General features: G+C 44.0%; 1 protein-coding gene across 1 annotated transcript in view; it reads right to left on the reverse strand.

The window, feature by feature from the left end:
- Positions 1-153: 153 nt before the first annotated feature.
- The window catches only part of LOC106583135 (sortilin), a 34,013-nt gene continuing 8,059 nt past the window's right edge, over positions 154-26,107 (reverse strand). Inside the window, exons 2-20 of the mRNA XM_014166969.3 lie at positions 10,521-10,580; positions 10,357-10,430; positions 10,057-10,159; positions 9,614-9,775; positions 9,255-9,328; positions 8,360-8,409; positions 6,091-6,218; positions 5,864-6,008; positions 5,545-5,700; positions 5,342-5,454; positions 5,116-5,218; positions 4,155-4,323; positions 3,828-4,027; positions 3,545-3,734; positions 3,156-3,272; positions 2,961-3,069; positions 2,731-2,843; positions 2,522-2,648; positions 154-2,307 (exon numbers count right to left, since the gene is read on the reverse strand). Of these exons, the coding sequence (XP_014022444.1) occupies positions 2,293-2,307; positions 2,522-2,648; positions 2,731-2,843; positions 2,961-3,069; positions 3,156-3,272; positions 3,545-3,734; positions 3,828-4,027; positions 4,155-4,323; positions 5,116-5,218; positions 5,342-5,454; positions 5,545-5,700; positions 5,864-6,008; positions 6,091-6,218; positions 8,360-8,409; positions 9,255-9,328; positions 9,614-9,775; positions 10,057-10,159; positions 10,357-10,430; positions 10,521-10,580 (2,208 nt within the window). The 3' untranslated portion in view covers positions 154-2,292. The remainder of the gene's footprint in view (positions 2,308-2,521; positions 2,649-2,730; positions 2,844-2,960; positions 3,070-3,155; positions 3,273-3,544; positions 3,735-3,827; positions 4,028-4,154; positions 4,324-5,115; positions 5,219-5,341; positions 5,455-5,544; positions 5,701-5,863; positions 6,009-6,090; positions 6,219-8,359; positions 8,410-9,254; positions 9,329-9,613; positions 9,776-10,056; positions 10,160-10,356; positions 10,431-10,520; positions 10,581-26,107) is intronic.

The raw sequence follows: 26,107 nt of genomic DNA on the forward strand, positions 1-26,107 counted from the left end.
GTAGAGTAGCTGCTGTATGTGCAGTAGTTAATGGGGATCCCAATAAACTAAACCTGATGCGAGTTCCTTTGAAAGGTGATTGTAAAGGAATTAAAGAGTTATAGTATAATGCCTTCTTTGGTGAAGCAGGACCAAATAGACATGACAAGAAAGTTCAACATTTAAACTATTATTTATTCAAGGAGATCAACCTATATAGCAAAAGAGGACATTCCAAGTCTGTTTGTAAAATTGTCAATGATATATAATAACACAAGCAAACAAACTACTATACACCAGGCCTAAAATGGAACAGACTATTCCCAGAAAGATGGAAATCTGAGACAAAACATTATGTCCATTATACAGCGATCTCACAGTATAGCACTGCACCAAAACTCAGCATGAGCTGCCATTTATAATAGCTGGTTAATCAAACCTGATGGTGTGAAAAGAAAATGAGTACCTGCAACTGCAAAAATCAAGTACCAGTTGCAAGAGCCCAGAGTGTTTCCTGGTCAGCAAGTCTCCTAACCCTCAATTGGGTCCACTTGGAGATGGAATCACTTCATTACACAGTAGACATGCATTAACTCCAAAAATGTTGATATTGTGCTTCTCAAAGGAAACTAGGTAACATTGTCTAATGAAACGCTTCGGACTTAAGGCCCATGATTATTTCTGCCGCTCTATGTTCTGAATACTGCTTCCGTAAATAAAGCACAAGTGAATACTCAAACTATTTTTATTTCTTAGATATGTTAGCTTATGAAATTCTGAGGTAATCAAATATATTGACAAGAAAATGTTAGGACAATTAATTTCACATAATGTGTCCACTTGCCAATTGTAAAATCAAATAATTCCCACAAACACAAACTTTGAACATAGCGCTTCTTTTGTTAAACAAGATTTCGATTAAATCATAGCCTTCATCGTAATAAAAAAAAAAAAGAGTAACGATTCACATATAACTTAGTAACAGGTTGACAGGGTCTGCTTTTATACCAGTATTCAAAAGATTGTTACCATAAGTAAACTATTTGCTAACGTTACATATCATTGGTTAATATATTTGAGTTTATTAATAATTACATGTATATTATTTATGAACCATTTATTATCAGACCCTTTAATCATATATACACCATGAACAATAAGCCTTACACATGTATTTGCTAAATGTAATGGTTAACAAACTACCGTTTATAAATAGTTTACAAGCAGACTATACCAGACACACAAATATATTTGATCTTTTTTAGATGTAGCTGGGTAAACTGCTATCCAACTAGTTCACTTCAATAGCAGTGTGTGTAAAGATTGTGTAAATTAAGTTAATTTCAGCTGGCATGACTGTTTATGACATCTGTTATGACATCGTTAAGTAGGCCTCATGGCAGAAGTTAAAAAGGAAAGAGTTTTCATTATTGCTGAAGTAATTCACTAGTACAATATGGTCTGTTCAGGCTTGACAACTCATTTGCTGAGTAGTTTCCCCAATATTCTCTACCCTCTCAGTATGACAAATCAGATACATTTTCTCTGCAACACAAAATGATGAAAGTGCTTTGGTAATATAATTCAAGATGTCCACTCTAAGCACAGTAGGACAAGGTACTGTATGGTTAGCTAGTTTATGTTAATGCGGTCATACTCACTAAAGCTGGTATGGGCCTGAAAACGATAACAAATATAGTATACGTTTTCACCTCACACATATTGTTTATGAAAATGATTATCTTTTACACTTGGTACAAAATTATTTCAGACATAACTAAATGTATAACTATGTACCACTTCAGTTGAAAGCTTTCCACATCTCATTTTGTATACTGTCTCTTTCGTAGGGGTGTACCATATCAGGTACTGTACCATAGAAACTCAGTCTGATCCAGACACACCATTCCCAGTGCCACTGCTGTTGCACCCTGACTCTCTGCACCACAGCAATAGAGCGCCTGCTCTGTGAATCTGCATCAGAAAGCGTTGTGGAGAAAGGAAGGCTGCAGACACAACAAAAGCTCCTTAGGGACACAAAAGCTCTCCTCTGTGCTCCCCTCCACAGGCCCCAAGCCCACAGCCCCTGCCCCACTGCTCTCCAGCCCTCTGCAGGACATGATACATCCCTTTAGTGCCAGTGTCCTTGGGAGGGAAGAGGTATGTAAGAACTGTTTGCAGTCATTGAGTAGGAGTGGAGTCTCAGAGCAGCTGCAGTATTAGTGGCGGCAGGAGGAGGAGAGGCAATGCTGGGAGGGAGTAGTCTTGGGTAGGCTGTCAGGTTGGCGGATTAAGTCTCTCGCAGCTCGCTTCTCACTCCAAGAGGTCCTGGGTGGGAAAATCCACACATACACAGACACACAATGAGAGAGAGAATATCATGAGGAAAAACACTAACAGAGGCGAGAGCATGATGCAGGATAAGAGCAGGAATGTACTAGTAATGTACTGTACACAAAATTGCTGTGTCACACAAAAACTGCTTGTGTCTGTGTATGCTAGCAGTGTGTGTGTGTGTGTGTGTGTGTGTGTGTGTGTGTACCTCATCTGAGTCTTCGTGGTAGTGTGTTTTGCCCATCTCGGTGGTGTGTGTGTCCAGTTCATCCACTCCCTCTATCCCATTGGCCTCTGCATGCTGTTGTAGCACTGAGTACCTGTGTACCAGGAACCTGAGCGAGATAACCACACAGTCACATACTGTACACACAGGGAGGACAAAGGTTGGGGAGGAGATAGGTGAGGTAAACTGACCTCCCTCCGCAGACATATTTCTTGACGAGCATAACCCCTGTGGCAGCGCTGATGAGCAGAATCACCATTACAACCACTACTATAGAGGCAGAGCTTAACAAGTTGGCCTCCGTCTGAGAGAGAAGGAGAGGGGTGTTAACTTAAGTCTAGAATGGTTTTCCTACTCCCTGAGCCAGACAAAGACTTTACCAGATGCTGTATCATAGCTGTAGCAGGAATGCTCCACTGACCAGGGGTTTTGGGTGGAGTGCATTGCTGATGCAGTTTCTCTTCAGATCAATCTCCTTCCTCTTAGGCTGGATCCCGCCCTCACACCGGTCGCCTGGAATCTTCCGGTAGCTTTAGAATGGAGAGCAGAAGAGACAGTGAAAAATAGAAGGAGAGAGAGGGATTTTTTTGTTTTTGTGGTGAGGTGAGCTCCTTACCCGCTGGTCTGCAGCTGTTCTGTGGTGCCGTGAAGACAGAACTCCAGAACATGGCCCTTCAGATCTGCCTGCTCCACACACTCAGAACTGTTCTCTGCACGGTAGTACCCATAGTCACTACAACAGACAGAGAGAGAGAGAGAGAGAGAAAGATGCATATGTCAGTTGTTTGCTTGAACACAAGGAGAGATAGAGAGGTGATGGTGAAAGATGGATAAGATGGGGAAGGGGGATACCTAGTCAGTTGCACAACTGAATTGCATTTAACCGAAATGTCTTCCAGATTTAACCCGACCCCTCTGAATGGGTGAGGGGAGCAAAGGCAGCCAAATGAAAAGTACTGAGAGGGTGAGTAGTAACATAGACGGGAAGGTTTATGAGGTGCGGACCACTGGTAGTCGTCCAGTGTGCAGGGGCAGGGGGTGGGCTGGGTGGTGATGACATAATCACGTCCATTCCAGCAGACAGAATCTTTCCTCAGCCGCAGGAAACGCTCCTTATATCCCAGAATGCAGCCGTCATTGGGGTTGTTGAGGTCATCAGAGTGCGCCAACCACTGAACATAGTCCCCCTCCCCACCTGCAGGGGAACATTGAGACCAGTAAGCACAGGCACAAACGCAATCACAAGCACATCCGCATGCACTCACGCACACACACACAGTCCACTCACAGTCTCTGAAGAGTAGCTGTTTGAAGTCGATGGTAACAGAGACCCAGTAGTGACTGAGGGGACCCTGCAAGCCCACTCTGTACCCCCACAGGCTGAGGTTCATGGAGTGGGCTCCAGGCTCCAACGCCAGCCCTGTGAAATACAGCGGCTCACTTGTGAAGTTATACGCATGCCAACACTGGCCCTCGTCGGTGGAAAACCTGCAGGGGTGATGGAGGAGAAGGGGGAAAAGGCCTCTTAGCATCATTTTCAAACACAACCTGAGTGCAAAGATTTGAAATGGCAGGACCTCCTCCATTTCTGTCTCTCTCTCTCTCTTTCACTCACTTGATCTGGTTGACGGGTGCAGATGTGTGTTCGACAGCCACCAAAAGGCCTCCAGAGTCTAGGATGGCGTAGTGGTGGGGTCCGGTTAGCGCTCTCAGCCAGGAGTAGCCTCCATCATCAGACACATACACATCAGGAGACAGCACAGACGCTGGGTCACCCACACTACCTGGAGACAGAAAGAGAGAGAGAGGGGAGTGAAGGAATTGGGATATGAATGTCCCATTATTCTAGTGCTCCATAGGGTGGGCCTGTGTTTGTGTTCTTTTTGGGCTCAGTGTATAAGATGTTCCAAGGTGGCAAAGATCCGGATGGATATTGTCATTTATTGGTGTAGTAACAAACCTCCACCTCACAACCCATGCAACCCCAAGCTGATCAGTCTGTTCACACTTCTCTTGCTGGCAGAGAGAAAATGTTGCCATTTTAAAGCTCTTTTCCTGCAATTCTACACATTTTGCCATGTCTTGTGTGTTCATATGATACTGGAGTGACTCAACAAAATCAATGGAGGCCCCTGGGCATGTAATCTGGCTATGATAACTACAACATTTAGATAGGTAAGTTTGGCTAACCAGCTACCAAGCTAACAGGTGCTAGTGTCAGGGGTATTCGACTCTTACCCTACGAGGTCCAGAGCCTGCTGGTTTTCTGTTCTACCTGATCATTAATTGCACCCATCTGGTGTGTAGGTGTAAATCAATCCCTGATTAGAGGGGAACAATGAAGTGGAACTGTCTTTGAGGTCCAGAGTTGAATTTGAGGGGGCTAGTTGATTAACTGGACATTTCTGACATTGAATGACATAACTGCCCATGCACTTCCACATTTCTAAATTCCACCTTGTACACTCTACTATTACAACTCTCAACAGCAGTAAAAATGAACCCCATTCTGGGTCTGGATCCAGACCGCGGTCCAAAATATTGAGTATGGCTGGTGGATACTGTGTGTGTGTTACCATGAGCCAGAATGAGGCCTATAGCGTTGAACTGTGTGAGCGGCAGCAGAGGGACGTTCATCTTCATAGAGATGCTGTATAAGGCGTGGATGTGCAGGCTGCACTGTAGACACACAGGGTGGGTAAGGGACAAGGACAAAACACTCATGAAATACAAAGCTACATACAGTATTGCTAAAGCACACATATATAATCACAGGGTTGTGTGTGTGTGTGTGTGTCTCACTCGGTCCGGGCGGTTGGTGGCGGTCTCAGTGTCACAGCGGCTGTTCCGAGGCCGTTGTAGCGGCCGCCACTCCCCCCCCTGGTCAAATGACACCACAGTCTCCACTGAGCCGTCTACAGAGGGAGTGTGGGGGGTCAGACTGTATAGAAAAACACTTCAAAAACGGTGCGTCTCTGTGTCCGTGTGTGGCAGTGTAGACCCACCCTCTGTGAGTACGCTGGTCATGTAGACACCCCTGAGCGAGGTGACGTTGGTGAAATCAGTGTCGCCCCCTGTGGCCGTGTAGAGGTGGCGCTCCAGGGACTTGGAGTAGAGCGTCCCTCTGTCATCTGATATGTAGATGGTCCCTATGCCAGTATCTGTCGCAATGTGTCACTAAGTAAATAAAGCTTCAGAAACCATCTATTGTCATGTAGAGGAAAGCTTCATCTGGGAGGATAGCAAGGGACAAGTGAGATCTTAACAAAGACACACATCTAAGAAAGAATCTTAATCCATAATGGTGTGCGTGTTCTGACTGACCTCCAGGTTCGTCTACGTGCATGAACACCATGTCGTCGCTGGCTGCCAATATGGAGTAGAACTGCTCATGGCCAACAGTAGGGAGCTGAGCCATGTTCCACACATCACCACCATCTACCGACACATGGATCATACGCTGGGTACCCTGAGGAAGACACACACACATTATAACACACACAGACTTTACTGTGGAAACACACATACTAACGTAACACACACACACACACCGAGCCAGTCATGATGGAGGCGAAGACAAAGCGTCCTCCCAGTACGAAGGAGTAGATCTTGCTGGCGATGGTCTTGATGTTCTTGCCATAGTCTAGAGATCTCTTCAGCTCCAACATGCCCTTATCATCTGAAGAGGGGAGAGTGAAAGAGACGACTCAAAACACGTATGATTGTAATCAGTACAAAGTTTGAGATTATTTGCTCATCTACCGTAATTTCCGGACTATTGAGCGCACCTGAATATAAGCCGCACCCACTGAATTTAAAAAAAAATAATATTTTGAACATAAATAAGCCGCACATGTCTATAAGCCACAGGTGCCTACCGGTACATTGAAACAAATTAACTTTACAGGCTTTAACAAAACACGGTTTGTAACAAAAATAAATAGGCTTTAACAAAACACGGCTTGTAATAAAACATTTGCAGTAAACAGTAGCCTACCAAGAAAGTCATTGCTCCAGACCAAGCTCCCATGCAGCAGCTCTATTTCCTTTTCCAACAGCCAGATCAATCGCCTTCAACTTGAAAGCTGCATCATATGCATTTCTCCGTGTCTTTGCCATGATGAGGGTGACAAAATGACTACCGTAATCAGAATGATGGGACGTTTGAGAGCGCTCGATTTAATCTAAACAGTAAACTAAAAAGTTGTTTGACCTTAACCCGTTCGGCAATTTCATTGGTCTAATGAAAGCTTCATGCCGCCAAAAAACTGAGAACGTCACAGAATGTGTTTTAAAAAATATATATATATTTGAAAGCGGGAAAAATCCATATATTAGCCGCGTCATTGTTTAAGGCGCGAGGTTCAAAGTGTGGGAAAAAAGTAGCGGCTTATAGTCAGGAAATTACGGCATATACACCATTTATACAAAATATTATCATTGGGATAGATTATCATTGGGATAGAAAAATTCCCGTGACAACACCCCTTCAAATTAGTGGATTTGGCTATTTCAGCCACACCCGTTGCGGACAGGTGTATAAAATCGAGCGCACAGACATGCAATCTCAATAGACAAACATTGGCAGTAGAATAGCCTTACTGAAGAGCTCAATGACTTTCAACGTGGGATGCCATAGGATGCCACCTTTCCAACAAGTCAGTTAATCAAATTTCGGCCCTGTTAGAGCTGCCGCGGTCAACAGTAGGTGCTGTTATTGTGAAGTGGAAACGTCTAGGAGCAACAACGGCTCAGTCGCGAAGTGGTAGACCACAAGCTCACAGAATGGGATTGCTGAGTGCTGAAGCGCGTAAAAATAATCTGTCCTCGGTTGCAACACTCACTACCGAGATCCCAACTGCCTCTGGAAGAAACGTCAGCACAATAACGGTTTGTCGGGAGCTTCATGAAATGAGTTTCCATGGCTGAGCAGCCACACACAAGGTCACCATGCTCAATGCCAAGAGTCGGCTGGAGTGGTGTAAAACTCGCCGCCATTGGACTCTGGAGCAGTGGAAACACGTTCTCTGGAGTGATGAATCAGGCTTCACCATCTGGCAGTCCGATGGACGTATCTCGGTTTGGCGGATGCCAGGAGAACGCTGCCTGCCACAATGCATAGTGCCAACTGTAAAGTTTGGTGGAGGAATAATGGTCTGGGGCTATTTTTCATGGTTTGGGCTAGGCCCCTTAGTTCCAGTGAAGGGAAATCTTAACACTACAGCATACAATGACATTCTAGACGATTCTGTGCTTCCAACTTTGTGGTAAACAGTTTGGGGAAGGCCCTTTCCTGTTTCAGCATGAACATTTCCCTGTGCACAAAGCGAGTTCCATACAGAAATGGTTTGTTGAGATTGGTGTGGAAGAACTTGACTGGCCTGCACAGAGCCCTGACCTCAACTCCATCGAACACCTTTGGGATGAATTGGAATGCCAACTGCGAGCCAGGCCTAATCGCTCAGCATCAGTGCCCAACCTCACAAATGCTCTTGTGGCTGAATGGAAGCAAGTCCCTGCAGCAATGTTCCAACATCTAGTGGAAAGCCTTCCCAGAAGAGTGGAGGCTGTTATAGCAGCAGAGGGAGGACCAACTCCATATTAATGCCCGTGATTTTGGAATGAGATGTTGGACGAGCAGGTGTCCCTATACTTTTGGTCATGCAGTGTATCATTGTGTGCTGTTGTGTATGGTGAATCGTATGGCTGTGTTATTATTAGTGCAGTCTCTCTGGACAGATGTCTGGCTCAATGAGTTATTTGTTCTTATTGGTGTTGTGTTGACATGAGGTTGTGTTACTGTAGTCATGGTCTACTCACTGCAGGATCCGTTAGAGTTTGTGGTGAAGTAGATGCTGTCCTCAGGACCCCTAGGATCACACAGACAGACGGACAGTTAGACGGACGGACAGACAGACAGACAGAGATCTTTCCTATTCACTGGGGCCGGTTCATTGAGGCCGGTACATTCCTCCTGACGCGTATACATGTAGCAGGGTTATACAAAACAGATGGTGTGGAATATGGACTCATCCCACAGTGACGCCCCTTTAAAGGAATGAAAACATCTGGTTCCCACCTGACTGAGGTGTCACTCGACTGCTGCTGAAGTGACAATATTCACCAACCCACTGTACAACTGACCTCTACCAGGAGTTGTGGAATGAATATAACCTATTCTGCTGACTCCTGATTCACTGTCCTGGGAGCCCAAACTGCTTGTGTAATGCATTCTGGTCAGAGCTCCAGTTGAAGCTGTGGCCGCAGAGTTCCCAGAATGCTGTGCGAGGCGATGAGTGTGCAGTAACTACCACATCCTGGCTCTTTGGCCTGATCTGAACTTCTGATGCTGCACTGAAACTGGAGTCAAATATGTGGTCACAACTGACAGGCAAGACAGCTGGAATAACAACAATAAAGTTAAACTTACACACACACACACACACACCCACACACACACACACACACACACACACACACACACACACACACACACACACACACACACACACACACCTCCTGTAGCTTTGCTCACGCCACTGATTGGGAGAGTAAATGAGAGAAAAAGGGAGAAGGAAGGGGCGATTCAGAGGTAAAAGATGTTGGAATATGGAGCTAGAGGACATAGGTGTTGTTTGTTTGGGAGTAAACAAGATCATAAAAAACATCCATTGTTACTGACTGATTAATGAACTGGTTAAATGGAAGCTCTCACCATCTGACCAGACACACGCTGTCATGGATCTTCCTCCAGGTGGAGCCAAAGTCTTCAGACAGCCACAGGTCCAACTGGAGGAGAGGAGAGAGGGACGAAAAAACCAGACCATATTAAAAGAGGAAAGGCAGATACCTAGTCAGTTGTACAACCGAATGCATTCAACTGAAATGTGTCTTGCGCATTTACCCCAACCCCTCTGAGGCTGCCTTAATCAAGCGTTAAGGGTTAGGGGTTAGAGATCAGGGTTATGTACCATGATGTTGAGGGTCAGGGATCAGAGGTTAGAGGTTAGGGTCATGTACAATGATGCTGAGGGTCAGGGTTATGGCTTAGGGTCAGAGGTCAGGGTTATGTACCGTGATGCTGAGGGTCAGTAGCACGTTACTGTCGTTGGGGTTATACAGTGTCTGAATCAGAGGAAAGAAGGGGAGGTCCGCTGGGGAAAAACTACGTCCATAATCCAGCGAGCGGAAAATCCGGGATCCCCCTCCCTCTGACACGTCACCTGTCATGATCACCTGGAGGACAGAGAGACAGTGGATCAGAGGAGAACCCAGGAGATCACTAAGCGACAGAATAGATCACCAATAGAGGGAGACAGGGAACTGGCTTAGATCTGAGAAACCAGGTGCATTAAATCTCTGGGCAATCAATTATAACTCAACGTAGTAGTACCAGAGAGAAACAAAGACTAGTTTGATTACTGGAGCTGTGCATCTGTTGACTGAATCCTCTAGGTACAATCCAGTCTATACAGACAGAATATGTCTATGTAGTCATGAAGGGAAGAAGTACTGACCCTGCCAGAGTTGTCAGGACCAATGGCGATGCCAAACTCAGTCTGAACAAAGGTGTTGTTGATCAGGTGGGTCACGTCCTGGAATGTCTTTCCATAGTCCTCGCTGGGAGAGAGAGACAGGGGGGGGGAAATGTACAAAAACCTACTGGGCACTCCCAATACAAATCAGGAATACTTATATTAAAAGTATCATAACTCCACTATTTTAAGGGTGACCCCAAAAGTTAATGTGCGATTCAATCCCTGACGAGTTGAGACTGGTAAAATAGACCCGTATCTCCTGTATGTGGGGTTTCTGACCTGCGGTAGAGTTTAGACTGGCCAAGGCGAATCATGAAGACAGGCACCTGGAATGTGGTCAGCACCAGAAGCACCTGTGGAGATACAACACAGGCTTTACAGGTGGACACACACACACACACACACACACACACACACACACACACAGTTTACACTCTACTTACCCCTGTGCCATCTCCCACCCAGGCCAGAGACACTGAGCCACTCAGGTCATTGAAGGCATACTGCAGACAGGAGAGAAAGAGAAGGCTTATCAACATGGCTTACAAAGGATCATGAGGTACAGCACGTGTAGCGTCGTGTGGTTTACACTAAGTGAAATCACAGGGTACAGGAAACAGTCAAATTTGACACAATGTGATGTCATACAGAACACAGAGGGACATTCACTTGTGTGATTCCCCCTTTCCTACTCTCCTTTATCCAAACCCTGCCTGTTCAACACAGGGAGAGTTGACCACACACACACACACCTCCCAGGCTGTTGCTGAGTGTCCCAACTGTCAAACTATGTTCTTTGTATGGAACTGTGAGTGTGACCTACATTCCTACTTGGCTGACAAACTGAGAGGCCCGAGAACAAGAGAGTGACTGAGGGCCTTGTGTCCTGAAAGCAGGACAAAAACACTCTTGCTCACACAGGCCCCTAATTCTCCTGAGGGCCCCCTAAAGTTTTAGTCCAGTCTGCAGACGATGGAGAGAGAGAGAGAGAGAGAGAGAGAGAGAGACAGTGAGAGAGTGAACGTGTGTGTGTGCCTTAGAGCTGATCGAGAGATTACCCCCCAGAAAGAGAGACAGAGGGGAAAGAAAGAGAGCTAAGACAAAGAAGTCAGGTGGAGAGCATAATGAGTGTTTGTCTTACATTACCACTAATTCAGAGTTTACTTCTTCCATTCTACCCTGAATTACATCTAGTAGGTCTGTGGAGAGAGGAGGCTATGGTTACCCCCACCACTAGCCTGCCTCTATGTGTTGTTTATGAGGAGAGGTAAGGCCTGGAGAGTGTCTGCTACTCTAGGAAGTCTATAAAGCCACAGGAGGCAGGCAGGCAGGCAGGCAGCTCTCTGGAAACTACTAGTAAACAGGTCCAGGGGAACACATGATCACTCCAAGTGTGAACACAAGTTTCCATCCTTTCTTCAAAAGCATCGGTTCCTCACACTCTCGCCATCCTTCCTCCTTCAAATACAGTAGATCTGTTCATACAACCCCTCAATCCTTCCTTAATCCTGCTCCAAAGGAATCATCTCACTCTTCATCCCTCCTCTGAAGTGATCTGATCGACCCGGTTCAACTTGAGTTCAAAGACTCTTGTTTAAAACAACCCTGCCAGGTTTAAGCTGGCACGCCTGGGCACAAATAATGTTACTGTAGCAGATTGTTCATGTTATGGGGGTGGAAAGGCTTCTGCTTTTCTTAGGAGTATAATAGTACAAGACCAATGCTTGTACACCTGTGTCAAATCTAACCAAGAACGTGTTTTCTTCATTTGTTCCTCTGAACCCCTGCCAGGCTGCCTGGACAACCGATACCCTGCCCTGAGTTTCAAACCCAAAACAAAGCAGCAAGGCAGTGTGGGACAGGTCAGCCTCGGTCAGCCCATTCAGCAGCTCCAGCTGGATGACAGGAACCAGAGGAGGTTCTGTCACAGACAGATATCTTTTAACTTGGTGGGAGGGAGGAGGAGTAAGAAGCGGGGGATGAGGAAGAGAGGAGACTGCCTGAGGGGATGAATTGATACCATCAATAGACAGAAGAAGAGCAGGAGGAGGGGGATAATTTAATTGTCAAATACAGCTACAAACCCTGTGTCCTAACTGCCAGACAGGATGTGACCTCACAGACCAGACACGAGTTCACATCCTGTGATGAAATATTCCAGAGCTAAAGCACACACACCACTGGTGTACTTTAGGGCTGGGAGGTTACAGGCCAGCACAGTGAGCCCCTTATTCTGCAGGGTTCTAGGTGTTAACAAGAGTGCTACATCAATATTTCCAGAAATAAAAGGTCAAACACATGCAGGCTGTGATCTTTGAGGTGAAGCTGTGTAAATGTCATACATGGTTTGGAGGGTTGGGTATGATGCTTAAAGGAGCAGGGAGAGAGGGGCTGCAGTGTCAGAGGACAGCTGTGTCTGTACCAGAGCCATGTATTTAGAGAGGTGGGACAACTTCTAGAATTTTGTATATTGATCTAATTTTCGACATTCAGGTACATAGCATTATTTAAATATTCCCCTTTTAATGTAAATGGCATGATAACATGGCTGCCATAGAATGTTGTGGATTCAAACCTCAATGGTCCAACACTCTAAATGCATGGATCTGGCTGGTACTGTATATAGGGCTATTGCAGGTTTAGGTACAGCAGGTTTGAGGCACTGGGCTGGAGCTGAGTGAGGTGAAAGTCTGGTCCTACTTGAAGCTCAGTCAGCTATTAGCATCTGGGAGGAGACACATACACAGCCCATTACTCCACCCCTATTGAGTGAAGATGGGATAATATGGAAAAACAAAAAAACACAGCCAACCATGAAACTTTCCTTCCCCCTACATTTCTTCCTCCCATCACTAATCATCTCCACCTCTCCCTCCCTGCCCCTTGTCCACTTATTTCATCTCTTTCCTATCCCTTTCTTTCTTTATATCTAGCCGTCCAACTCTCCTTCCCTCCCTTTCTCTGCCCCCTTCTCTCCGTCCCTCTCTCTATCCTCTGGACACAAACAGCACGTGGAACATCACTGTGCTGCTTTCCTTGGTTCTGTGCTGCAACCCAGCTCTGAGACACACTGAGACACACACACACACACAGGGAACAGGACATGTTTTCTCTGTACATTCTGACCACAGACCAGGGGGAAAAAAACTGCCAGCCAGCCTGACCTTCATGATGTTGTTATTGCACATTTAGACACATTCAATCAAATTAATACTACCCAAAAAAAGGTAACAAGCAGCAACATATAGCCCTAGATGCGTGGAATAATTAATTACATTTTCCTTAAATACTTCAGTTTTGAGTCTTCTCTCCTTGGATCAGAGGTCAGGGAGAGATAGTGGTGTGTGTCTGAGACTAGGAGTTTGTGCTGGACACGGATAAAGAGGTCATTAGCCTGTGGTTTTCTCAGCCCTGGAGAGTCAGGATTTAAAGCTTTAGGCTGGATTTAAGATGGATATTCAGACAGACATAGACGCTCACTGTGGTTCTGGCCAGTTTGGAATTATGCCTATAAATCTTAGTTCCCACTGGTGTCAGTGACCACTTTAGTTAGCCTACATTTTACACAGATATTTGGACACGTATGATGTTATGCATTACTGACAAGTTACCCTGAATAATCATAATGTATGTTGATAACACTAATGTCTTATGTAGGTAGTGTTGTTAATGGTTATTTACTGTATAACACACTGTAGGCCTATATCCTTCTGTTCCTTGCTTAGGGGCTTTTCCATGTAAAAAAAAAAACATGAGCACAAACATGTGAAGTTCATAGGATGGAAAATGGGTCTTAGAAAACATCAAGCAGGAAAAGTCTTATTAGGTATTAGAAATACATCCAAACACAATGTTAGCGTAAAGACTCCTCCCAAATATTTTGCCATATTGACAAGGTAAAAATCTGTTGTTCTGCCCCTGAACAAGGCAGTTAACCCACTGTTCCTAGGCTGTCATTGAAAATAAGAATTTGTTCTTAACTGACTTGCCTAGTTAAATAAATTAAAAAATATTAAATTGTATACTGCGCTAATTTCCCTAATGTGGACAGTTTGTGTTACTACCTTACACAAGCTTGCATTTTCAAGCTATACAATTTAGTGGAATTATAAATAATTTTTACCTCAGATTGATGATGTTAGTATAAGTTTAGTCATCACGATGACGTAAGATTGATTGCTTAAAACGGCTCAATATCTTTGGTTTTGTACAGCTGGGATGTGCAGGACTGAGAACGAGGAGTTAATGAAATGGCACAGAACATTTGGGTGGTCTCTCTATAAAAGTCGCTGGCCACACACCAATACATTTTTTGGACAGTCAACCGTTGTCACTGTTGATATCCTATGTCGGGTCGTGATTCATTTAAGTTAAGTTAACAGAAAAAGTGGTCTGGTCCCTTTGTGGCGAAATCAACAACCGACATTCCAAAATACAGGTTATTCCAAGTTTCTCTGTGGCCTTTGAATAGTGTTAGTTTAAATCAAATCAAATATATATATATTTTTTATATAGCCTTTCGTACATCAGCTGATATCTCAAAGTGCTGTACAGAAACCCAGCCTAAAACCCCAAACAGCAAGCAAAGCATGTGAAAGAAGCACGGTGGCTAGGAAAAACTCCCTAGGAAAAACTCCCTAGAAAAGGCCAAAAACCTAGGAAGAAACCTAGAGAGGAACCAGGCTATGAGGGGTGGCCAGTCCTCTTCTGGCTGTGCAGGGTGGATATTATAACAGAACGTGGTCAAGATGTTAAAATGCTAAAATGTTCATAAATGACCAGCATGGTCAAATAATAATAATCATAGTAGTTGTCGAGGGTGCAACAAGCACGTCCGGTGAACAGGTCAGGGTTCCATAGCCGCAGGCAGAACAGTTGAAACTGGAGCAGCAGCACGGCCAGGTGGACTGGGGACAGCAAGGAGTCATCATACCAGGTAGTCCTGAGGCATGGTCCTAGGGCTCAGGTCCTCCGAGAGAAAGACAGAAAGAGAGAAAGAGACAGTCCTACATCCCAAACGTTTTCCCCGTTGTGCTGAATTTAGTGTGAGATCCATGGAAGAATTAACGACTCGGTCACACTGACAGCATAATTTGCTTTTTGTTACACCAGAAGTACATTAAATTCCAATGGAACGATGTGTTTGCCTTGCAGCTTTGCCTTGCAGAGACAGCTGCAGTGCATTGTGTGTAGTGCATATGTTGGATTTATCGAACATATGCATCAAATGGTATCCGTAGACAGCTTGACAAAAATAGTAGCAGAAGGTGAATGAACTTTTGTTGCACACATATCCAGATGATGCTGCGTACCATTTTGCACAATGACGTTGTAGGTATGATCCAGGCGTTACAAAAAAAAGAGTTGCGTTACAACCACGTTGGTATTGTGTGTAGAGTGATGAGAAAACATGTTTTATTCAATTTTCCAAAATGTGGAAAACATGAAGGGGGGTCTACTTTGAAAGCACCGTATACACACTACATCAAGAGAAGTACCGTAATTTCCGGACTATAAGCCATAACTTTTTTCCCACGCTTTGAACCTCGCGGCTTAAACAATGACGCGACTAATATATGGATTTTTCCTGCTTTCAAAATTTTTTTTGCCAAAAAAACACATTCTGTGACGTGCTCAGTTTTTTGCCGGCATGAAGCTTTCATTAGACCAATGAAATTGCCGAACGGGTTAAGGTCAAACAACTTTTTTGTTTACTGTTTAGATTAAATCGAGCGCTCTCAAACGTCCCATCATTCTGATTACGGTAGTCATTTTGTCACCCTCATCATGGCAAAGACACGGAGAAATGCATATGATGCAGCTTTCAAGTTGAAGGCGATTGATCTGGCTGTTGGAAAAGGAAATAGAGCTGCTGCACGGGAGCTTGGTCTTAATGAGTCGATGATAAGACGTTGGAAACAGCAGCGTGAGGAATTGACTCAGTGGAAAAAGACAACTAAAGCTTACTGCTAATGGTTTATTTTTTGTTACAAGCCGTGTTTCGTTAAAGCCTATTTATTTTTGTTACAAGCTGTGTTTCGTTAAACCCTATTTATTTTTGTTACAAGCCGTGTTTCGTTAAAGCCTGTGTAAAGTTAATTTGTTTCAATGTACCGGTAGGCACCTGCGGCTTATAGACATGTGCGGCTTATTTATGTTCAAAATATATTTCTCTTTTAAATTCAGTGGGTGCGGCTTATATTCAGGTGGGCTCAATAGTCCGTAAATTACGGTAAGTGGACACCTGCTCGTCGAACATCTCATTCCAAAATCATGGGCATTAATATGAAGCTGGTCTCCCCTTTAGTGCTATAACAGGATGAGCGCAGGCTTTAGCCTACACATTGAACTGAATTAGCAGATCATCTTGAGACAGCGAGTCAGTCAGAAGGGGAGAAATCATCAACTTCAAAACTTTTCTCAATAGCAAAGCTAGCTTTGCTTACTTAGCTGTCACTAATTTACTCACTACTGCCTTTGTTTGTTGAGCTTGAATGGCAAAGACACACCCACATTAAATCACACCCCAAAGACAACTCTATTTTGGGCTTCAGTAATAACCGAACACATGCAGAATCGGTGAGTGCAGTTCACCTTTAACATATTTTTTAATTTCTCTCCCTCATCAGGAGGGAGGATAATCATAGTCGCGGGAAGTTGGGGTGCTGAGTACCCCCCTTAAAAAAAAATCGGGGGGGAAAAAACATATACATACATACATACATACATACATTACATTACATACATACATATACACTGCTCAAAAAAATAAAGGGAACACTTAAACAACACAATGTAACTCCAAGTCAATCACACTTCTGTGAAATCAAACTGTCCACTTAGGAAGCAACACTGATTGACAATACATGTCACATGCTGTTGTGCAAATGGAATAGACAACAGGTGGAAATTATAGGCAATTAGCAAGACACCCCCAATAAAGGAGTGGTTGTGCAGGTGGAGACCACAGACCACTTCTCAGTTCCTATGCTTCCTGGCTGATGTTTTGGTCACTTTTGAATGCTGGCGGTGCTTTCACTTTAGTGGTAGCATGAGACGGAGTCTACAACCCACACAAGTGGCTCAGGTAGTGCAACTCATCCAGGATGGCACATCAATGCGAGCTGTGGCAAGAAGGTTTGCTGTGTCTGTCAGCGTAGTGTCCAGAGCATGGAGGCGCTACCAGGAGACAGGCCACTACATCAGGAGACGTGGAGGAGACCGTAGGAGGGCAACAACCCAGCAGCAGGAGCGCTACCTCCGCCTTTGTGCAAGGAGGAGCAGGAGGAGCACTGCCAGAGCCCTGCAAAATGACCTCCAGCAGGCCACAAATGTGCATGTGTCTGCTCATATGGTCAGAAACAGACTCCATGAGGGTGGTATGAGGGCCCGACGTCCACAGGTGAGGGTTGTGCTTACAGCCCAACACCGTGCAGGACGTTTGGCATTTGCCAGAGAACACCAAGATTGGCAAATTTGCCACTGGCGCCCTGTGCTCTTCACAGATGAAAGCAGGTTCACACTGAGCACGTGACAGACGTGACAGAGTCTGGAGATGCCGTGGAGAACGTTCTGCTGCCTGCAACATCCTCCAGCATGACCGGTTTGGCGGTGGGTCAGTCATGGTGTGGGGTGGCATTTTTTTGGGGGGGCCGCACAGCCCTCCATGTGCTCGCCAGAGGTAGCCTGACTGCCATTAGGTACCAAAATGAGATCCTCAGACCCCTTGTGAGACCATATGCTGGTGCGGTTGGCCCTGGGTTCCTCCTAATGCAAGACAATGCTAGACCTCATGTGGCTGGAGTGTGTCAGCAGTTCCTGCAAGAGGAAGGCATTGATGCTATGGACTGGCCCGCCCGTTCCCCAGACCTGAATCCAATTGAGCACATCTGGGACATCATGTCTCGCTCCATCCACCAACACCAAGTTGCACCACAGACTGTCCAGGAGTTGGCGGATGCTTTAGTCCAGGTCTGGGAGGAGATCCCTCAGGAGACCATCCGCCACCTCATCAGGAGCATGCCCAGGCGTTGTAGGGAGGTCATACAGGCACGTGGAGGCCACACACACTACTGAGCCTCATTTTGACTTGTTTTAAGGACATTACATCAAAGTTGGATCAGCCTGTAGTGTGGTTTTCCACTTTAATTTTGAGTGTGACTCCAAATCCAGACCTCCATGGGTTGATAAATTGGATTTACATTGATTATTTTTGTGTGATTTTGTTGACAGCACATTTCAACTATGTAAAGAAAAAAGTATTTAATAAGATTATTTCTTTCATTCAGATCTAGGATGTGTTGTTTAAGTGTTCCCTTTATTTTTTTGAGCAGTGTATATTAGTTGAAAACGGAAGTTTACATATACTTAGGTTGGAGTCATTAAAACTCGTTTTTCAACCACTCCACAAATTTCTTGTTAACAAACTATAGTTTTGGCAAGTCGGTTAGGACATCTACTTTGTGCATGACACAAGTTATTTTTCCAACAATTGTTTACAGACATATTATTTCACTTATAATTCACTGTATCACAATTCCAGTGGATCAGAAGTTTACATACACTAGGGTGACTGTGCCTTTAAACAGCTTGGAAAATTCTAGATGGTGTCATGGCTTTAGAAGCTTCTGATAGGTGAATTGATATCATTTGAGTCTATTGGAGGTGTACCTGTGGATGTATTTCAAGGCCTACCTTCAAACTCAGTGCCTCTTTGCTTGACATCATGGGAAAATCAAAAGAAATCAGCCAAGCCCTCAGGAAAACAATTGTAGACCTCCACAAGTCTGGTTCATCCTTGGGACCAATTTCCAAATGCCTGAAGGTACCACGTTCATCTGTACAAACAATAGTATGCAAGTATAAACACCATGGGACCACGCAGCCATCATAACGCTCAGGAAGGAGACACGTTCTGTCTTTAAGAGATGAAAGTACTTTGGTGCGAAAAGTGCAAATCAATCCCGGAACAACAGCAAAGGACCTTGTGAAGATGCTGGAAGAAACAGGTACAAAAGTATCTATACCCACAGTGAAACGACTCCTATATCGATATAACCTGAAAGGCCGCTCAGCAAGGAAGAAGCCACTGCTCCAAAACCGCCATTAAAAAAAAGCCAGACAACGATTTGCAACTGCACATGGGGACAAAAATAGTACTTTTTGGAAAAATGTCCTTTGGTCTGATGAAACAAAAATAGAACGGTTTGGCCATAATGACCATCGTTATGTTTGGAGGAAAAACGGGGAGCCTTGCAAGCCGAAGAACACCATCCCAACCGTGAAGCACGGGAGTGGCAGCATCATGTTGTGGGGGTGCTTTGCTGCAGGAGGGACTGGTGCACTTCACAAAATAGATGGCATCATGAGGTTGGAAAATTATGTGGATATATTGAAGCAACATCTCAAGTAGAGGTCGACCGATTAATCGGAATGACCGATTAATTAGGGACGATTTCAAGTTTTCATAACAATCGGAAATCGGTATTTTTGGACGCCGATTTGGCCCCAAATTTTTTTTTACACCTTTATTTAACTAGGCAAGTCAGTTAAGAACACGTTCTTATTTCCAATGACGGCCTTGGAACGGTGGGTTAACTGCCTTGTTCAGGGGCAGAACAACAGATTTTTAACTTGTCAGCTCGGGGATTCAATCTTGCAACCTTACGGTTAACTAGTCCAACGCTCTAACTACCTGCTTTACATTGCACTCCACGAGGAGCCTGCCTGTTATGCGAATGCAGTAAGAAGCTAAGGTAAGTTGCTAGCTAGCATTAAACTTATCTTATAAAAAACAATCAATCAATCAATCAATCATAGTCACTAGTTAACTACACATGGTTGATGATATTACTAGTTTATCTAGCCTGTCCTGCGTTGCATATAATCGCTTAGGTACACGTTGCTCCAACATGTACCTAACCATAAACATAAATGCCTTTCTTAAAATCAATACACAAGTATATATTTTTAAACCTGCATATTTAGCTCAAAGAAATCCAGGTTAGCAGGCAATATTAACCAGGTGAAATTGTGTCACTTCTCTTGCGTTCATTGCACGCAGAGTCAGGGTATATGCAACAGTTTGGGCCGCCTGGCTCGTTGCGAACTAATTTGACAGAAATGTACGTAATTATGAGATAACATTGAAGGTTGTGTAATGTAACAAGAACATTTAGACTTAGGGATGCCACCCGTTAGATAAAATACGGAACGGTTCCGTATTTCACTGAAAGGAAAAACGTTTTGTTTTTGAGATGATAGTTTCTGGATTGGACCATATTAATGACCTAAGGCTCGTATTTCTGTGTGTTTATTATATTATAATTAAGTCTATGATTTGATAGAGCAGTCTGACTGAACGGTGGTAGGCAGCAGCAGGCTGGTAAGCATTCATTCAAACAGCACTTTCGTGCGTATTGCCAGCAGCTCTTCGCTGTGCTTCAAGCATTGCGCTGTTTATGACTTTAAGCCTATCAACTCCCGAGATTTGGCTGGTGTAACCGATGTGAAATAGTTAGCGGGGTGCGCGCTAATAGCGTTTCAAACGTCACTCGCTCTGAGACTTGGAGTAGTTGTTCCCCTTGCTCTGCATGGGTAACGCTGCTTCGAGGGTGGCTGTTGTCAATGTGTTCCTGGTTCGAGCCCAGGTAGGAGCGAGGAGAGGGACGGAAGTTAAACTGTTACACTGGCAATACTAAAGTGCCTATAAGAACATCCAACAGTCAAAGTTATATGAAATACAAATCGTAGAGAGAAATAGTCCTATAATTCCTGTAACTACAACCTAAAACTTCTTACCTGGAAATATTGAAGACTCGTGTTAAAAGGAACCACCAGCTTTCATATGTTCTCATGTTCTGAGCAAGGCACTTAAACGTTAGCTTTCTTACATGGCACATATTGCACTTTTACTTTCTTCTCCAACACTTTGTTTTTGCATTATTTAAACCAAATTGAACATGTTTCATTATTTATTTGAAGCTAAATTGATTTTATTGATGTATTATATTAAGTTAAAATAAGTGTTCATTCAGTATTGTTGTAATTGTCATTATTACAAATAAATAAATTTAAAATAAATGTAAAAAATTGGCCGATTAATCGGTATCGTTTTTAACTGGTCCTCCAATAAATCGGTATCGACGTTGAAAAATCATAAATCGGTTGACTTCTAATCGCAAGACATCGGTCAGGAAGTTAAAGCTTGGTCGCAAATGGGTCTTCCAAATGAACAATGACCCCAAGCATACCTTCAAAGTTGTGGCAAAATGGTTTAAGGACAACAAAGTCAAGGTATTGGAGTGGCCATCACAAAGCCCTGACCTCAATCCTACAGAACATTTGTGGGCAGACTGAAAAAGAGTGTGTGAGCAAGGAGGCCTACAAACCTGACTCAGTTACACCAGCTCTGTCAGGAGGAATGGGCCAAAATTCACCCAACTTATTGTGGGAAGCTTGTGGAAGGCTACCCAAAACGTTTGACCCAAGTTAAAGAATTTAAAGGCAATGCTACCAAATACTAATTGAGTGTATGTAAACTTCTGACCCACTGGGAATGTGATGTAAGAAATAAAAGCTGAAATAAATCATTCTCTCAACTATTATTCTGACATTTCACATTCTTAAAATAAAGTGGTGATCCTTACTGACCTAAAACAGGGAATTTTTACTAGGATTAAATGTCAGGGATTGTGAAAAACTGAGTTTAACCTGTTGAGGACAGACGTTCCGCTAGCGGAACCCCTAGCCAACAGCATCGCACGGCGCGAAATAGAAAACCAACTAAAATACCACAATTCAATTTTCTCAAACAATCAACTATTTTATACCATTTTAAAGATAAGACTCTCGTTAATCTAACCACATTGTCCGATTTCAAAAAGGCTTTACAGCGAAAGCAAAACATTAGATTATGTTAGGAGAGTACATAGACAAATAATCACACAGCCATTTTCCAAGCAAGCATACATGTCACATAAACCCAAACCACAGCGAAATGCAGCACTAACCTTTGATGATCTTCATCAGATGACACTCCTAGGACATTATGTTATATAATACATGCATGTTTTGTTCAATCAAGTTCATATTTATATCAAAAACCAGCTTTTTACATTAGCATGTGATGTTCAGAACTAGCATACACACCGAAAACTTCCGGTGAATTTACTAAATTACTCATGATAAACGTTGACCAAATACATAAATTATTTTGAGAATTATAGATACAGAACTCCTTTATGCAATCGCTATGTCCGATTTTAAAATAGCTTTTCGACGAAAGCACATTTTGCAATATTCTGAGTACATAGCTCGGCCATCACGGCTAGCTATTTTGACATCCGCCAACTTCGGGGTCACCTAAACTGGAAAAATTGGATTACCTTTGCTGTTCTTCGTCAGAATGCACTCCCAGGACTTCTACTTCAACAACAAATGTTGTTTTGGTTCCAAATAATCCATAGTTATGTCCAAATACCTCCGTTTTGTTCGTGTGTTCAGGTCATTATCAGAAAGGTGACCTAAGATAATATTCCAACCGGGCAACGTTGTATTCATTCAAAGGCTGAAAGAAGAAAATGGAGAAGTCTCGTGACTGCGCATCTCCAGTCTCACTGTCCCCAGGCTGACCACTCACAAACAGAGCTGCTGTACTTTGCCCAGAGACAGCAGACACCCCATTCCACTTTCTGGTGGCTTTAGAGAGCCAATGGAAGCCTTAGAAAGTGTCACGTTACAGCACAGATGCTGTAATGTCGATAGAGATGCAACAGAAGGACAACAAATTGTCAGACAGGGCACTTCCTGTATGGAATCTTCTCAGGTTTTGGCCTGCCATATGAGTTCTGTTATACTCACAGACACCATTCAAACAGTTTTAGAAACTTTAGAGTGTTTTTTTATCAAAATCTACTAATTATATGCATATTCTAGTTTCTGGGCAGGAGTAGTAACCAGATTAAATCGGGTACGTTTTTTATCCGGCCGTGAAAATACTGCCCCCTATCCCAAAGAAGTTAAATCTATTTGGCTGAGGTGTATGTAAACTTCCATCTTCAACTGTACACACACACACACACACACACACACACACACACACACACACACACACACACACACACACACACACACACACACACACAGAGTACCAGTCAAAAGTTTTGCACACTCTTGGCATTCTCTCAACCAGCTTCATGATGTAGTTATCTGTCATCTAGGCAAAGGTGGCTAATTTGAAGAATCTAAAATATTTTCATTTGTTTAACACTTTTTTTTGGTTACGACATGATTCATATGTGTTGTCAGTTTTGATGTCTTCATTATTATTTTACAATGTAGAAAATAGTAAAAAAAAGAAAAAAAACCTTGAATGAGTAGGTGTGTCCAAACTTTTGAGTGGTACTGTATATGGGTACAGTTACAAGAACAAAATAAGATTATTGTGAATAGGCAAATTAATATAATAGTTTGATTAAAATGTTTACATGCTTTGCAAGGAGAACGATTTGCCTAATAATCCTGTTTCCATGGACACATCTGAAATCAGGCTACCTGATGGGACTTTGACAAATGCAGAAAATGGGCAATTAAATAAACATTCTACCACAGGGACCTGGGAAGCCTATTTGATTCTGAGCTCGGTTATTAATGTTTGAAAAGAGGGAGGCTTGCACTGCTGCTGCACATGAGCACATCAAACACACCGCTGGAACTCCGATTAAGGTCTTTACATGTCCTAATAATTTGAAAGATTGCTGAGACAACCAGGTGTTTAAATTTGCACATGCTTACTTCGATTATGACCTTACACCAATTTAGATAAGCAAAGTAAGGTGTTTACATGGCTAATGGAATACTCGGCCTACTGCCATAATCAGTTTGGTATCGAACTACACTGCTGAAAAAAATAAAGGGAACACTAAAATAACACATCCTAGATCTGAATGAATTAAATAATCTTATTAAATACTTTTTTCTTTGCATAGTTGAATGTGCTGACAACAAAAGCACCCAAAAATAATCAATGGAAATCCAATTTATCAACCCATGGAGGTCTGGATTTGGAGTCACACTCAAAATTAAAGTGGAAAACCACACTACAGGCTGATCCAACTTTGATCTAATGTCCTTAAAACAAGTCAAAATGATGCTTAGTAGTGTGTGTGGCCTCCACATGCCTGTATGACCTCCCTACAACGCCTGGGCATGCTCCTGATGAGGTGGCGGATGGTCTCCTGAGGGATCTCCTCCAAGACCTGGACTAAAGCATCCGCAAACTCCTAGACAGTCTGTGGTGCAACATGGCATTGGTGGATGGAGCGAGACATGATGTCCCAGATGTGCTCAATTGGATTCAGGTCTGGGGAACGGGCGGGCCAGTCCATAGCATCAATGCCTTCCTCTTGCAGGAACTGCTGACACACTCCAGCCACGAGGTCTAGCATTGTCTTGCATTAGGAGGAACCCAGGGCCAACCGCACCAGCATATGGTCTCACAAGGGGTCTGAGGATCTCATCTCGGTACCTAATGGCAGTCAGGCTACCTCTGGCGAGCACATGGAGGGCTGTGCGGCCCCCAAAGAAATGCCACCCCACACCATGACTGACCCACCGCCAAACCGGTCATGCTGGAGGATGTTGCAGGCAGCAGAACGTTCTCCACGGCGTCTCCAGACTCTGTCACATGTGCTCAGTGTGAAGCTGCTTTCATCTGTGAAGAGCACAGGGTGCCAGTGGCGAATTTGCCAATCTTGGTGTTCTCTGGCAAATGCCAAACGTCCTGCACGGTGTTGGGCTGTAAGCACAACCCCCACCTGTGGACGTCGGGCCCTCATACCACCCTCATGGAGTCTGTTTCTGACCGTTTGAGCAGACACATGCACATTTGTGGCCTGCTGGAGGTCATTTTGCAGGGCTCTGGCAGTGCTCCTCCTGCTCCTTCTTGCACAAAGGCAGAGGTAGCGGTCCTGCTGCTGGGTTGTTGCCCTCCTACGGCCTCCTCCACGTCTCCTGATGTACTGGCCTGTCTCCTGGTAGCGCCTCCATGCTCTGGACACTACGCTGACAGACACAGCAAACCTTCTTGCCACAGCTCGCATTGATGTGCCATCCTGGATGAGCTGCACTACCTGAGCCACTTGTGTGGGTTGTAGACTCCGTCTCATGGTACCACTAGAGTGAAAGCACCGCCAGCATTCAAAAGTGACCAAAACATCAGCCAGGAAGCATAGGAACTGAGAAGTGGTCTGTGGTCACCACCTGCAGAACCACTCCTTTATTGGGGGTGTCTTGCTAATTGCCTATAATTTCCACCTGTTGTCTATTCCATTTGCACAACAGCATGTGAAATGTATTGTCAATCAGTGTTGCTTCCTAAGTGGACAGTTTGAATTCACAGAAGTGTGATTGACTTGGAGTTACATTGTGTTGTTTAAGTGTTCCCTTTATTTTCTTGAGCAGTGTATTAGTGTGCGTGTACAGTAAACATACTCTATGATTGGTACAGGTCAGTGGAGGCTGGTGGAGCTACAGGACGATGAGCTCATTGGAATGGCTGGGAATAAGGAATAACAGATATATTTATTAAACAAAGTAAACTACAAACAATTAACAGTGGTGTCTGTGAGTAATCAGTAGTGTTAATGAGTGGTTGTGTGCATAGATGGTGAAAATTAGGGGTGTTGAGAGGTGCCAAAATAAACAAGCCACAAAAAGCCACAACCAAAAATAACAGTGTGCCTGCATGGAAAGAGTCTCCTCAATGAATGGGGTGAAGGTATATTTATCCCCAGTACACACCCGAGCCCAGGTGTGTCCCATTTCGCTGACGACCCTCCCGGCTCCGCCCACCGACATCCTATTAAGGAAAACAAGAGCAAAGCGAAGGAATTCGGCAGACAGAGTGGGAGGGTTGTCACAAATGGAATTAATAGAATGTGGTTTCCTTATGTTTGATACTGTTCCATTTATTACATTCCAGCACTTACTATGAGCCCATACTCCTATAGCTCCTCCCACCAGCCTCCAC

The sequence above is a fragment of the Salmo salar genome, chromosome 22 (assembly GCF_965601325.2).
Source record: "Salmo salar chromosome 22, fSalSal1, whole genome shotgun sequence".
Lineage (NCBI taxonomy): Eukaryota > Metazoa > Chordata > Actinopteri > Salmoniformes > Salmonidae > Salmo > Salmo salar.